At 39.7% G+C, this 14,015-nt stretch overlaps 1 protein-coding gene across 1 annotated transcript in view; it reads left to right on the top strand.

Moving 5' to 3' along the window:
* Positions 1-4,401: 4,401 nt before the first annotated feature.
* Positions 4,402-14,015, top strand: part of LOC150080812 (centrosomal protein 43-like) — a 203,490-nt gene continuing 193,876 nt past the window's right edge. The window contains exon 1 of the mRNA XM_090381485.1: positions 4,402-4,646. Coding sequence (XP_090237611.1) covers positions 4,566-4,646 — 81 coding nt within the window. The 5' untranslated portion in view covers positions 4,402-4,565. The remainder of the gene's footprint in view (positions 4,647-14,015) is intronic.

The raw sequence follows: 14,015 nt of genomic DNA on the forward strand, positions 1-14,015 counted from the left end.
ATCATCTAGACAAGAATTCAGTTATAGCTCAGACGCAGCATGGTTTTGTTAAGGGCAGGTCTTGCCTGACCAATTTGATTGGATACTATGATGTAGTCACAAAAGAACTGGATGCAGGGAATAACTTTGATATTATATATTTGGATCTTAGAAAGGCTTTTGATACTGTTGCACATGGAAGACTGCTGCACAAATTGGAGCAGTGTGGCATTGGAGGCAAATTGCTGCTATGGATAAGGGGATGGTTGAGTGGCAGAAGACAGAGAGTGGTAATCAATGGACACTGCTCAACGTGGACTAATGTTATTAGTGGAGTTCCTCAAGGTTCAGTGTTGGGTCCATTGTTGTTTTCGGTGTTTATGAATGATATTGATGATGGGATATCAAGTTTAATGTCTAAGTTTGCAGATGATACAAAGGTTGGCAGGGTCGTTAAGGACACTACTGACGCTATGCTGCTGCAACAGGATCTGGAAAGGTTGAACAGATGGGCTGAGAGGTGGCAAATGAAGTTTAACATTGACAAATGTAAAGTACTACATATGGGTAACAGTAACCCCAGAGCAATGTATCAACTCTGCGGTACTACACTGACAGTAGTGGAGAATGAAAAGGACCTGGGGGTAATTGTGCAGGCAGATATGAAGTTCTCTGAGCAGTGCAGACGAGCTGCAAGAGTAGCTCATGGTGTCTTGTCAATGATATACAGGAATTTTTCTAGCAGGGATAAGGAGGTGATTATTCCCTTGTATAAGGCAATGGTTAGGCCACATCTTGAGTACTGTATACAGGTCTGGAGGCCTCATTTCAAGAAGGATGTAGAGCTGCTGGAACGGGTACAGAGAAGGGCAACAAGATTAGTAAATGGAACAAAGGGTTGCTCTTACGAAGAAAGGCTTAAGTTTTGCAAATTACAGAGTCTGGAGACTAGGCACCGGCGAGGTGATCTGATAGAGGTGTATAAGGCTTTGAATGGTTTCAGCATGCTCAATGCCAATGGGTTTCTTCATCTTTCTCTGAAGAATCACATAATCACCTCAGAGGGCCTAAATTCAAATTGAGGAAGGACGGATGTCAGATAGATGTGCGGAAATTTGCCTTTGGCCAGTGGGTGGTTGGTTGGTGGAACCGACTTCGATCACTTGTTGTTGAAGTTGATAGCCTAAACAAATTTAAAGCTCAACTGGACAGGTATTTCGAACGAACGGAGGGGTGAAATGGGAGAGGGTTTTTTTTTTTTTTTTTTTTTTGGCTGATGCTGAATAAGCTTGCTTTCTTGTATCATATGCCTCTACTAATGCTAATGCTAATGCTAATGCTAAGTCCTTGGGAGGTTTAGATCTTTTCGCAGATAAGCTTGCTTTATTAGTTTGACAATTCATGGTGTATTCAATAGTAAGAAAAAGTGGATGGGACATGCTGTATGAAGTAATACAATTTTTGGATATGGCGTACATGTGGTAAGAATATACCCAGATCCTTGACATAACGTGGCCTCGGGAATGCTCCCCGCATACACACTACTCGGATTCCCTCCAGTCACTATCTAGCAGAGTAGAGGTAGCACGATGATACGCTAGCTGATCCGGAAGCCTCCTAGAGTGTTACCAATAGCATTACCATTAGTAGAAGCATATGATTCAAGAAAGCAAGCTTATTCAGCATCAGCCAAAAAAAAAAAAAAAACACACCAATCCCATTTCACCCCTCCGTTCGTTCGAAATACCTGTCCAGTTGAGCTTTAAATTTGTTTAGGCTATCAACTTCAACAACAAGTGATGGAAGTCGGTTCCACCAACCAACAAACCACCCGCTGGCCAAAGGCCAATTTCCGCACATCTATCCAACATCCGTCCTTCCTCAATTTGAATTTATGCCCTCTGAGGTGATTATTCTGAACAAGATGAAGAATCCCATTGGCATTGAGCATGCTGAAACCATTCAAAGCCTTGTACACCTCTGTCAGATCACCTCGCCGGTGCCTAGTCTCCAGACTCTGTAATTTGCAAAACTTAAGCCTTTCTTCGTAAGAGCAACCCTTTGTTCCATTCACTAATCTTGTTGCCCTTCTCTGTACCCGTTCCAGCAGCTCTACATCCTTCTTGAAATGAGGCCTCCAGACCTGTATACAGGTCTGGAGGCCTCAGGTGTGGCCTAACTCTTGCGTGGCCTAACCATTGCCTTATACAAGGGAATAATCACGCCCTTATCCCTGCTAGAAAAATTCCTGTATATCATTGACAAGACACCATGAGCTACTCTTGCAGCTCGTCTGCACTGCTCAGAGGACTTCATATCTGCCTGCACAATTACCCCCAGGACCTTTTCATTCTTCTCCACTGTCAATGTAGTACCGCAGAGTTGATACGTTGCTCTGGGGTTACTGTTTCCCATATGTAGTACTTTACATTTGTCAATGTTAAACTTCATTTGCCACCTCTCAGCCCATCTGTTGAACCTTTCCAGATCCTGTTGCAGCAGCACAGCATCAGTAGTGTCCTTAACAATCCTGCCAACCTTTGTATCATCTGCAAACTTGGACATTAAACTTGATATCCCATCATCAATATCATTCATAAACACCGAAAACAACAACGGACCCAACACTGAACCCTGAGGAACTCCACTAATAACATTAGTCCACGTTGAGCAGTGTCCATTGATTACCACTCTCTGTCTTCTGCCACTCAACCATCCCCTTATCCATAGCAGCAATTTGCCTCCAATGCCACACTGCTCCAATTTGTGCAGCAGTCTTCCATGTGTAACAGTATCAAAAGCCTTTCTAAGATCCAAATATATAATATCAAAGTTATTCCCTGCATCCAGTTCTTTTGTGACTACATCATAGTATCCAATCAAATTGGTCAGGCAAGACCTGCCCTTAACAAAACCATGCTGCGTCTGAGCTATAACTGAATTCTTGCCTAGATGATCCTGCAGTGCTTCTTTAACCAGTGCCTCCATTAATTTACCTGGAACAGAAGTTAAACTAACAGGTCTATAATTACTTGTGTCAGCCTTTGATCCTCCTTTGTGAATTGGGGTCACATTTGCACATCTCCAGTCTATGGGTACCTCCCCTGAGTCCAAAGAAGCTCTCAAAATTATGGCTGGGGGTTTGCTTACTTCCTTTGCTGCCTCCTTTAATATAACTGGATAGATCCCATCCACCCCAGGTGCCTTTTTTATGTTTAACCTCAACAATCTCTCTTCCACTTTCCTCTCAGTTATTACAAAATCATCCAGCTCACTGCCAATGTTTACTTTACCTACATCATTCTCCTTCCTGAATAACTGCTCATGCGTGAATGCGTGAAATAGGTTCGGTCCGGTGTACTAACTAGCGGCCGGCCTGCGAACACTGTTTTAGAGCTGTACCCTCGAAATGTAAGGAATATTGGATCTCGCCTCGACGTTCATCATAACCTCAAAAGTCATCAATCGTACTGCATGATTGAAGAGATAAGGAAGGGTTGACCGGAACGTAGCTTTAGAGACTAAACATGGGTTCCACCACTTCAATCCTCCAATAAGCAAAGTGGTGGTATTTCACCGTTTGATGAGAGTTATGTAGCTCCTAGTATTGCCTGGTAATATAGAGGGGCGGTGTGGCTCCACGTGGTGTGGGCGCCACACCTCGACCCCTGCTTACGTTGGTTCACACCTGGGTGGTCACCTACCATGTACTTGTGCATGGAGGTTATACCCAGGGTTACTATCAGTCCCACCATTGTGAAGGTGCAAGCAGAGGATTTGGCTGTCACAGACCGTCCGGACTTCGCCGAAATTGGGTTCACTTGACTTGAGTGTCACCCGAATATCAGTTCCATCAGCATTTTAGACTCCCAGGTAGCAAGTACAGCTTGTTCGGCATATCTGAGAGAATGTCTGTGACAACCTCAAGGACCATGATGCCAAAAGCTTAAAACATGATGCCAAAAGTAAGAGGATGCAATTGTTATGCGAGCAGAAACTATAAATTTTAACTTTTGTTGTCCACCTTCTCAGTGGTGCATTATCCTATAGGCAAAAAATACAATTGCCTGGGGCCCCAATATCATGTTTCAAAAAGTTTTTGCTGTTTTTGACTAATATTTTTAACTTATTTTTATCGGAAACTGAACTTTACACCTGCCAAGGTCAATGAACTTTACTTGAAGATTAATTTGAAAATTACGTTTTTTTTTTTTCAAAAATGGTTTTACTGGTTTTGATGAAAATTTAAATTTAGCTCTAATGTCATATAATTGTTTGTTTTATTGTCACAATAAAATGAAATTGAAAATGTTCTTTATTAGTTTTTTTTTAGATGGGTTCCCCTCAGGGTTCCATTTTGCCTTGGGCCCCATGAAGGTATAACGCTCCACTTCCCAACCTGCTATAGTTGGCCGCGTTTAACTACATGTGTCAAAAGAGGTGCACACAAACACTACAGTTTATAACTACAGAGTTGGTTTCTCTGTAGGTCACTGAGTAGTAAACTGTGTGCTGTATATTATCCAGACTTGTGTTTGTCCATTCAAGAAAGTATTTTTTCAGTTCATATTTTTAATAATAATAGTATGTCTGTAGACGAAGATACCGAATTAAGGGATTTGATCATTCAGAGTCTTGAAAATAATGGAATTATCGGAAAAATGAAGGTAGTTTCAAATGTGTAGAATTGCGTTTTATGAGCAACATAATACTGACGTAAATTCATCATTAGTTACCACCAGCCTCTGCCTAGCGATTCGAATGGCGCAATATATGATCATAACTACTTTCCCCGTCATATGTACTTGTTTTTTTTCTTCTATGAGAGCGTTTCCTAAAGTGGTCCGGTACTGGTCCTTGAAAACACAATAATGAATAAAATAAAATAAACACCAGGCCTTAGAAAAATATAAATAATCGCACGAGCCAATTATTATCGTGAAAAAAATTCATATTAAATGTAACATTAAGTGTGAAACTAGTTTCTCACGTTTAGTTTTTTTTAAACCAGGAAATAGGGAACGTTGAACCAGATAACTTTGCTTTCTTTTGCTGCTGTGTATTAGGCAATAAATTTGTGCGATGTTAAACTTCAGCTTTAGGTTAATTCTCATAGTTATTTAAAAGCTTTAAAGTGAATACATATTAAATAACTTGTATTTATATTTTTGGGTTGCAAAAAAAAAAAAAAAAGAAAGAAAAAGGTGGTGGTGAAAAACCTGAACCTAGTCATATAAAGTTTGGGGACCCTAGTTTATAAGATGCAGTTTCTCCCTCCCCCCTCTACATAAGATACAAAATACAAAATGAGATATAACTTTCCATTTATTGAAGCCATGAAAACTAGGGATTTAAGTGTCAGTTGTTTATACATCTTTTATGGTACATGGACTACCATAGCAATGATCAGACTTCTTGAATGAAAAAAAAAACAAAGGACTTTATTTGTTAATGTATGATGCACCTACATTATATGGATGGATTCTGGACTAGAAACAGGACATATCCACATATATGTTGTGGCCATGTGATATGCTTAACATTTTGGATCATATTATACACCTCTTAATGTTGATCGGATCTGAAGCTGAATAGGGCTGTCAAATAATTTTTTAAAGATTTTGCCTAATAATCAGTATAAAAAATTGATAGAAAAGCATTTTACATAAAAGAAAAAACATTTAAATTATCTCACTTATTTTGTGAACCTCTTTTGTTTTCATGTGTTTTATTTATTATTATTTTTTTTTCATCTAGGTAGGGCTTCAAAATGTGGAAGTGGCCCTGGGCCTCTGATCTTCAGAGTGCCTGATGATACATATTTGTTTTTTATTATAACAGCATGCCCCAAGGTGGAAAAACGTACCAAACAGATCTGGTAACGTTATGAGAAATATGTTTGTTTTGAACTTTTCAGGTGTGTTAGTAAGTGCTGTAGTCATTAAAACATAGATGCCCAGATATGAAAAGTTAAATTAGTCAAAATGGTCAAAGGTTAATGGATTAGGATTAAAAAAAAACACAGCTGTCTGTAATTAACTTAAAAGTTTATTTTCATTATACATATATGCATGCACAACTGAAGCCTAGTGATCAGCATACAAGTACAGTTATTCATGCTATCTGTTCAGATCCGTACGGTACAAAGAAAACTGTAATTTTTTTGTCATCTGTCATGAACTCTGACCTTATGGTACTATCATGGAGTATAAGCAGAAAATTTATTTTTATTTTTTTAATGCTTATGTATGTAGTAATTTACTGTGATATCAAGTCTTGGTAGTACTTGTACCCAAAGAGTGATTGATTCTTATTGACTTAATTGATGCTCCTCTGCATCAATTAAGCCAATAATCAGTAATAAATTATCAGTAATAAAAAGGACATTTTTATCTAATAAAAGAACTATGGGACACTTCCATTATGACTAAGCCATAATGGATGAGTGATAAAGTTGAAGTATTGACAGTACCAATTACCGCCAATCAATTACTATTATTATTGTTATTTTTGATCTCCAGAACCAGGAGTTCTGCTATTAATGGTAGAAACACAGCATTCCTCTCAATAATAATAGTACTTGACATGTAACAGATAGCTTCCCTAGTTAGGGAAGCTGATTGTTACTTGTTAATTAAGATAAGTTCTGGTGTTCAAATATTGAACATTAGAACTTAGAATCCTTGAAATATATTTGGTTTAATTAACACACTTCGGGCCATAGTGAAAAGCCAAGTAAGTTGTCGTTGTTGGTTTAGAGATTTTTTAGGTGCATTGGCAACTGTGACCATAATACGCATACATATGGCACACTATGGTAAGTATTTATGCTATTTCCTGTCAGATAGAGATAATTGCAAAATATAGTACCAGCAAGTTAGTTTTTAACTAGTTAAAGGAGGTGGTATACATTAATCATTTTGAGAAACGTAAAAATGCTCGAGACATATGTTTTATTGCCTAAAAGTGAAGTAAGTGTAAGAGAGTCTTCTGTTGTGGCTGAGTGAAGAGATTCTGGTGTTCTCTTTCATAATTTGGTTCATAACTTGCCGCCATTGTTATATGATATGGAATACTAGATAGCGAACTATGTAGCAGTGTAATAGAAATCTGTTAGATTAGTATAGCATTATCAATAAAATTTAATAATCTTATTAAATTTCATTGTTAATTAAATTCTATTTAAGCAGAATCATGACCCATACTAGAGCAGCAAAGCACCGTTCACAGAATAGCCAGAGTGCGGTGGCTGGCTTGAGAACCGAAGGGGATGATTCTCAAACACACCACAGTCTAAAACAATGCACAAAATGTGAATTGGGGTGGGGGGGATTTACAGATTAAAAGATTAATGGTAGCCACAGGCAGAGTTGAAAGCGATTCTTGCACTGCTTCTATTATAATGAGCAGCAACCTAGAGAGCAAGTTGCTGGGGATTTCAAGAGCTGCTGGGAGTCATCATGGAACAAGTAAATACATGGGCTGTGTTAGGGTAACTAAGAGTAAGAACAAGTGCGTGTATACTTGCATATACACTAATGGTGGAAGTATGGTAAATAAAATTGATGAATTTGAAGTTCTCATCAAGACATCAAAGGCAGATATTATTGGGATATCAGAGACATCGTGTCACACAGATATAAGCAGTGCAGAATTGGAATTTGGGGAGTACATTGTGTACAGAAAGGACAGACATGGTAGGAAGGGAGGAGGGTTTATGCTGTTAGTTAAGAAACACATAAAATCTAAGCAAGTGCATCCAGTTGACATGGGTGGACAGTACAGTGTTGAGTCTTTTTGATGTGACATAAACAATGGGAAAGGGAAAATGAGAGTAGGAGTATATTATAGGCCAAATGATGCTGACAATTACAATGAACAGTTGTGCAGAGTAATAGAATGGGCCAGTAAATCAGAATATCTTGTAATGGGGGATTTTAACTTTGCAGATAGTGTCTGGAACTTGTGGGTTATTATTATTATTATAAGACTTTTGTGTATTTATTGGAGGATTGTTTTCAACAGCAACCTGTTCGAGAGGCAACCAGAGGGAGTAATACCCTTGATCTAATTATCAGCAGTGATGATGCATGCATTAGGAATTTGCAGGTAAAGGAACCACTAGGGGACAGTGATCACAGTGTACTGATGTGGGATTTACTTAAAGATGTAAGTATGATCAAGGGTAAAGGGAAGGGCTTTTGTTTTTGTAAAGGTGAACACAGAGGTCTCAGACAGTTTTTAAATTCTATAGAGTATGATGAACTGATGATGTTACCAGTGGTGAATTCTAAATGGGAAGCCTTCAGGGACTTAATCTTGGAGACTATTAGGCTTTTCATATCAACTAAGAAATCTATTGGAATGAGCAGAAGCCTGGAAAACAAGATACAGAATATTTCAGAGACTGCTGGGAGTCATTGCAGTAAAAGTAAACACATGGGTTGTGTTAGGGTAGCTAAGAATAGGAACAGGTGCATGTATACTTGCGTGTGCACCAATGCTAGGAGTTTGGTAAATAAATTTGATGAATTTGAAGTATTGCTCAAAGCATCAAAGGCGAATATTGTTGGGATATCAGAGACGTGGTGTCACACAGATAAAAGGAATGCAGAACTGGAATTTACAACATCTACAGAAAGGATAGACAGGATAGGAAGGGAGGAGGGGTTATGCTATTAGTCAAGAAACACATAAAATACAAGGAAGTGAAGCCAGTCGACATCGCTGGACTGTGCAGTGCATAGTCGAGTCAGTTTGGTGTGATATAAGCATTGGGAGATCAAAATTGAGAGTAGGAGTGTGCTATAGGCCTAATGACTCTGATGAGTATAATAAGAAACTGTTCAGGGAAATAGAGTGGGCCAGTAAATCAGAGAGTCTTATAATCGGGAATTTTAATTCCCAGATATTGACTGGAATTTGTGGGTTGGTCACTCACACACTAGCAAGGCTTTTCTGGATTTATTGGATGATTGTTTTCTACATCAGCATGTTCGGGAGGCAACTAGAAGGAGTAATACTCTTGATTTGATTATCAGTAGTGAATTTTGATTATCATTTTGCCTTTAGCCAGCGGGTGGTTGGTTGGTGGAACAGACTGCCATCCCTTGTGGTGGAGGTTGATAGCCTAAATAAGTTTAAGGCTCAGCTGGACAGGTATTTTGAACGAACAGAGGGGTGAAGTGGAAGTGGGTTTTTTTTTTTTTTTTTGGCTGATGCTGCATAAGCTTGCTTTCTTGCATCAAATGCCTCTACTAATGCTAATGCTAAAAATGCTAATTCTTCATTCATTAAGAATCTGCAGATAGAGGAACCACTAGGTGGCAGTGATCACAGTGTGCTGAAGTGGGATTTACTCAAAGAGGTAACTACCATCAGGGGTAAAGGGAAGGGTTATTGCTTTCGTAAAGACGACTACGATGGTCTGAGACAGTATTTAAATTTAATACAGTGGGACCAACTGATGATGTTACCAACAGCAAATTCAAAATCGGAAGCATTCAAAGAACTGTTTTGGAAGCTACTAGGCTTTACATACCAACTAAGAAATATTGTTCAAGGTTTAGGCCTAAATGGATGTCAGATGAACTAATGAGACATATGACAGAGAAGAAAAATGCTTGGGATACATATAAATTAACATGTGACACAGAAGCCTATGATATATATAAGTTGATCTGTAACCAAGTTAGAAAGGCGGTTAGGCAGGCGAAGGCAGATTACGAGAAATCTGTGGCAAAGGATACAAAGAAAAACAGCAAAGAGTTCTTTACTTATGTAAACTCTAGAAGGAAGGGGATGAATCAGATTGGTCCACTTGATATCGATGGTTCAACTGTTGATGATCCTGCTCAGGTAGCTAACAAAGCAAATGAATATTTTTCATCGACATTCACACATGAGGTGTTATTCAGCGAGGGGAATGCTAGAGGTGTATGCAACTCTGACAGTAAGCTAGATAATCTTGTAATAACTGAGAGTAAAGTGGAGGAGAAATTGTTGAAGATAAACACAAGAAAGGCACCTGGGGAGGTACCCATAGACTGGAGATTTGCAAATGTGATTCCGATTCACAAAGGAGGATCAAAGGCTGACAGAAGTAATTATAGACCTGTGAGTTTAACTTCTCTTCCTGGAAAATTAATGGAGGCACTGGTTAAAGAAGCACTGCAGGATCATCTAGACACGATTTCAGTTATAGCTCGGACACAGCATGGTTTTGTTAAGGGGGAGTCTTGCCTGACCAATTTGATTGGATACTATGATGCAGTCACAAAAGAGCTGGATGCAGTGAATAACTTTGATATTATATACTTGGATCTTAGAAAGGCTTTTGATACTGTTGCACATGGAAGACTGCTGCACAAATTGGAGCAGTGTGGCATTGGAGGCAAATCCTGCTATGGATAAAGGGGTGGTTGAGGGGGAGAAGACAGAGAGTAGTAATCAATGGACACTGCTCATCGCGGACTAATGTTATTAGTGGAGTCCCTCAGGGTTCAGTGTTGGGTCCATTATGGTTTTCTCTATTTAAAAATAATATTGATGATGGTATATCAAGCTTAATGTCCAGGTTTGCAGACAATACGAAGGTTGGCAGGGTTGTTAAGGACACTACTGATGCTATGCTGCTGCAACAGGATTTGGAAAGGTTGAGCAGATGGGCTGCGAGGTGGCAAATGAAGTTTAACATTGACAAATGTTATGGGGAAACAGCAACTCCAGAGCAACGAATCAACTCTGTGGTACTACACTGACAGTGGTAGAGAATGAAAAGGACCTAGGGGTAATTGTGCAGGCAGATATGAAGTTCTCTGAGCAGTGCAGATGGGCTTCAAGAATAGCTCATGGTGTCTTGTCAATGATATACAGGAATTTTTCTAGCAGGGATAAGGAGGTGATTATTCCCTTGTATAAGGCAACTTTTAGGCCACATCTAGAATAGCTCATGGTGTCTTGTCAATGATATACAGGAATGTTTCTAGCAGGGATAAGGAGGTGATTATTCTCTTGTATAAGGTAATGTTTAGGCCACACGTTGAGTACTGTATACAGGTCTGGAGGCCTCATCAAGAAGGATGTAGAGCTGCTGGAACGAGTACAGAGAAGGGCAACAAGATTAGTGAATGGAACAAAGGGTTGCTCTTACGAAGAAAGGCTTACGTTTTGCAAATTACAGTGTCTGGAGACTAAGCACCAGCGAGGTGATCTGATAGAGGTGTATAAAGCCTTGAATGGTTTGAGCATGCTCAATGCTGATGGGATTCTTTCTCTTGCTCAGAATAATCACCTGAGAGGGCATAAATTCAAATTGAGGAAAGACAGATGTAGGATAGATGTGTGGAAATTTGCCTTTAGCCAGTTGGTTGGTGGAACAGACTTCCATCCCTTCTTGTGGAAGTTGATAGCCTAAATAAGTTTAAGGCTCAGCTGGACAGGTATTTTGAACGAACAGAGGGGTGAAGTGGAAGTGGTTTTTTTTTTTTTTTTGGCTGAAGCTGCATAAGCTTGCTTTCTTGCATCATATGCTTCTACTAATGCTAAATACTGTTCAAGGTTCAGGCCTAAATGGATGTCAGATGAATTAATCAGGCTTGTGGCAGAGAAGAAAAATGAATGGGATGAAATAAATTATCAGGCAACACAGAAACCTACGACAGATATAAGATAGTCGTAATCAAGTCACAAAGGAGGTTAGGCAGATTACGAGAAATATTTGGCCACGGACACAATGAAAAACAGCAAAGAGTTCTTATGACTTTTTAGGTTATGATGAATGTCGTGGCGAGATCCAATATTCCTTACATTTCGAGGGTACAGCTCTAAAACGGTGTTTGCAGGCTGGCTGCTAGTTAGTACACCAGACCGAACCTATTGGTAACTCTCTAGTAGGCTTCCGGATCAGCTAGTGTATAATCTTGCTACCTCTACTCTGCCAGATAGTGACTGGAGGAAGTCCGAGTAGTGTGTATGCGGGGAGCATTGTCGAAGCCACGTTATGTCAAGGATCTGGGTATATTCTTCCCACATGTACGCCATATCCAAAAATTTCATTACTTCATACAGCATGTCCCACCCACTTTTTCTTACTATTGAATACACCATGAATTGTCAAACTAATAAAGCAAGCTTATCTGCGAAAAGATCTAAACCTCCCAAGGACTTCCTAATTCATTTCACAAATATACGTTGTCTCAATTCTAATCTCAACGATGTCCATTTCCACTTGCAGTCTGCCAAACCCCATGTACTTTTTCTGACAGAATCTCAGTTATTGGTTGATTCAACTACTGCTCATCTCAGATGCCCAAATTATTCGCTGTATGATTCCTTTCGCCTCCAAGGTGGTACTTGTGTATATGTCCGTTCTGATATTCCCTGTCAGAGACTTGGCAATTTGGAATCTCCTCTCTTTGATCTTCTCTGGCTTAAAATCTCTCTACCTCATTGTGTCAAATTCATCTGTTGTCTCTACTGCTCTCCCAACTCCACTAATCACTTGGAGCTCTTTGACTTCGTCTCTTTGCAACTTGACTTTCTCCAGTCCAACTTTCCTAACAGTGAGGTAATTTTCCTTGGTGATTTTAATGTTCACAACTCCTGCTGGCTTCCGTTTTCTAGTCACACTGACCCAGCAGGTCGAGATGCTGAGGCTTTTGCAATTACTAATGACCTAGCACAGATTGCTCATTTACCTACAAGAATAATGGACAGTCCTAATCATACAGCCAATATGCTTGATCTTTTTCTCACAAACAACCCTTCTAAGTACACGGTCGAAGTGAGAGGTCCTTTAGGCACTTCAGATCACAACTTGGTGATTGTCTCTTCTCCAGTGGAACCTTTATCTCATGGCTATTCCCAATCTCGTGTTGTTTGGCATTACAAGAATGCAAAATGGGATGACCTACGAGACTTCTTTTCCTTGGTCTGATTACTGTTTCAAAACTTCTGATGTCAACGCTTGCTCATATCGTGTCAGTGAAATTATTCTTGAAGGAATGGAATCCTTTATCCCACACTCCACTTTAAAATCTTGTCCTTTATCTAAACCTTGGTTTTCCAATAAATGTGCTAAGGCTGTCCAAGAGAAGAATTTTGCATATTTTAATTGGCTTGTTACTAATTCTTCAGTTTCATTTTCTGCCTACATCAAGGCTCGCAACAATTGTAAAGCAGTTATTAATCAGTCCAAACTAGAGTTTGAACAGGCTAAGAGTAGAAAACTTGCTTCTTGCCCTAATGGTAACCAAGCATTCTGGTCTCTTGCCAAAGCTATTGGCCGCAAATTTTGCCCATCTCTGCTCCCACTTCTGTCCAAACCAGATTGTTCTGTTGTCACTTCAGCCGGAGATGGGGCTGACCTGCTGGCTTTCCATTTTTCTTCCGGCTCATGTATTGGTGATCTTGGTGGGACACCTCCCACCATTCCCAGTGCGCTCTGTTCAATGCCTCCTGTGGTCTTCCGTGAAAAGGATATCAGAAGGATTTTGATGAATCTTGGTGCTAAGAAAGCTCCAGGTCCTGATGGTATTTCTCCACTTGTTCTCAAAACCTGTGCTCCTGAACTTGCTCCTGTTCTTTGCCACCTTTTTTCGCTTTCTTGTTCCAAAGGTGTTTTTGCTTCTGCTTGGAGATTTGCTCATATCCAGCTGGTTCCTGGGAGGGGTAACGAGTCCCTCCCATCCAATTATCATCCCATTGCAATTACTTCTACTCTTTCTAAAGTAATGGAGAAATCAATTAACCGCCAACTCTTAAACTACCTAGAAACCTTCCGTCTGATCAACGATCGCCAGTATGGATTCCGTCAGTGTCGATCCACTGGTGATATTCTGGCTTATGTTACCCATTTATGGACTAATTCAATGGAAAGGTTCGGTGAAACACAAGTAGTTGCTCTTGACATCTCAAAGGCTTTCGATCGTGTTTAGCATAAAGGTCTTCTAAACAAGGTTCCATCTTATGGATTGCCAACTGATTTTAGTAATTGGTTATCCAGTTTTCTCTCTGATCGCTCACTGAGGGTGATG

Source organism: Mastigoproctus giganteus, chromosome 9 (genome assembly GCF_048544385.1).
Source record: "Mastigoproctus giganteus isolate SK-2022 chromosome 9, ASM4854438v1, whole genome shotgun sequence".
NCBI lineage: Eukaryota > Metazoa > Arthropoda > Arachnida > Uropygi > Thelyphonidae > Mastigoproctus > Mastigoproctus giganteus.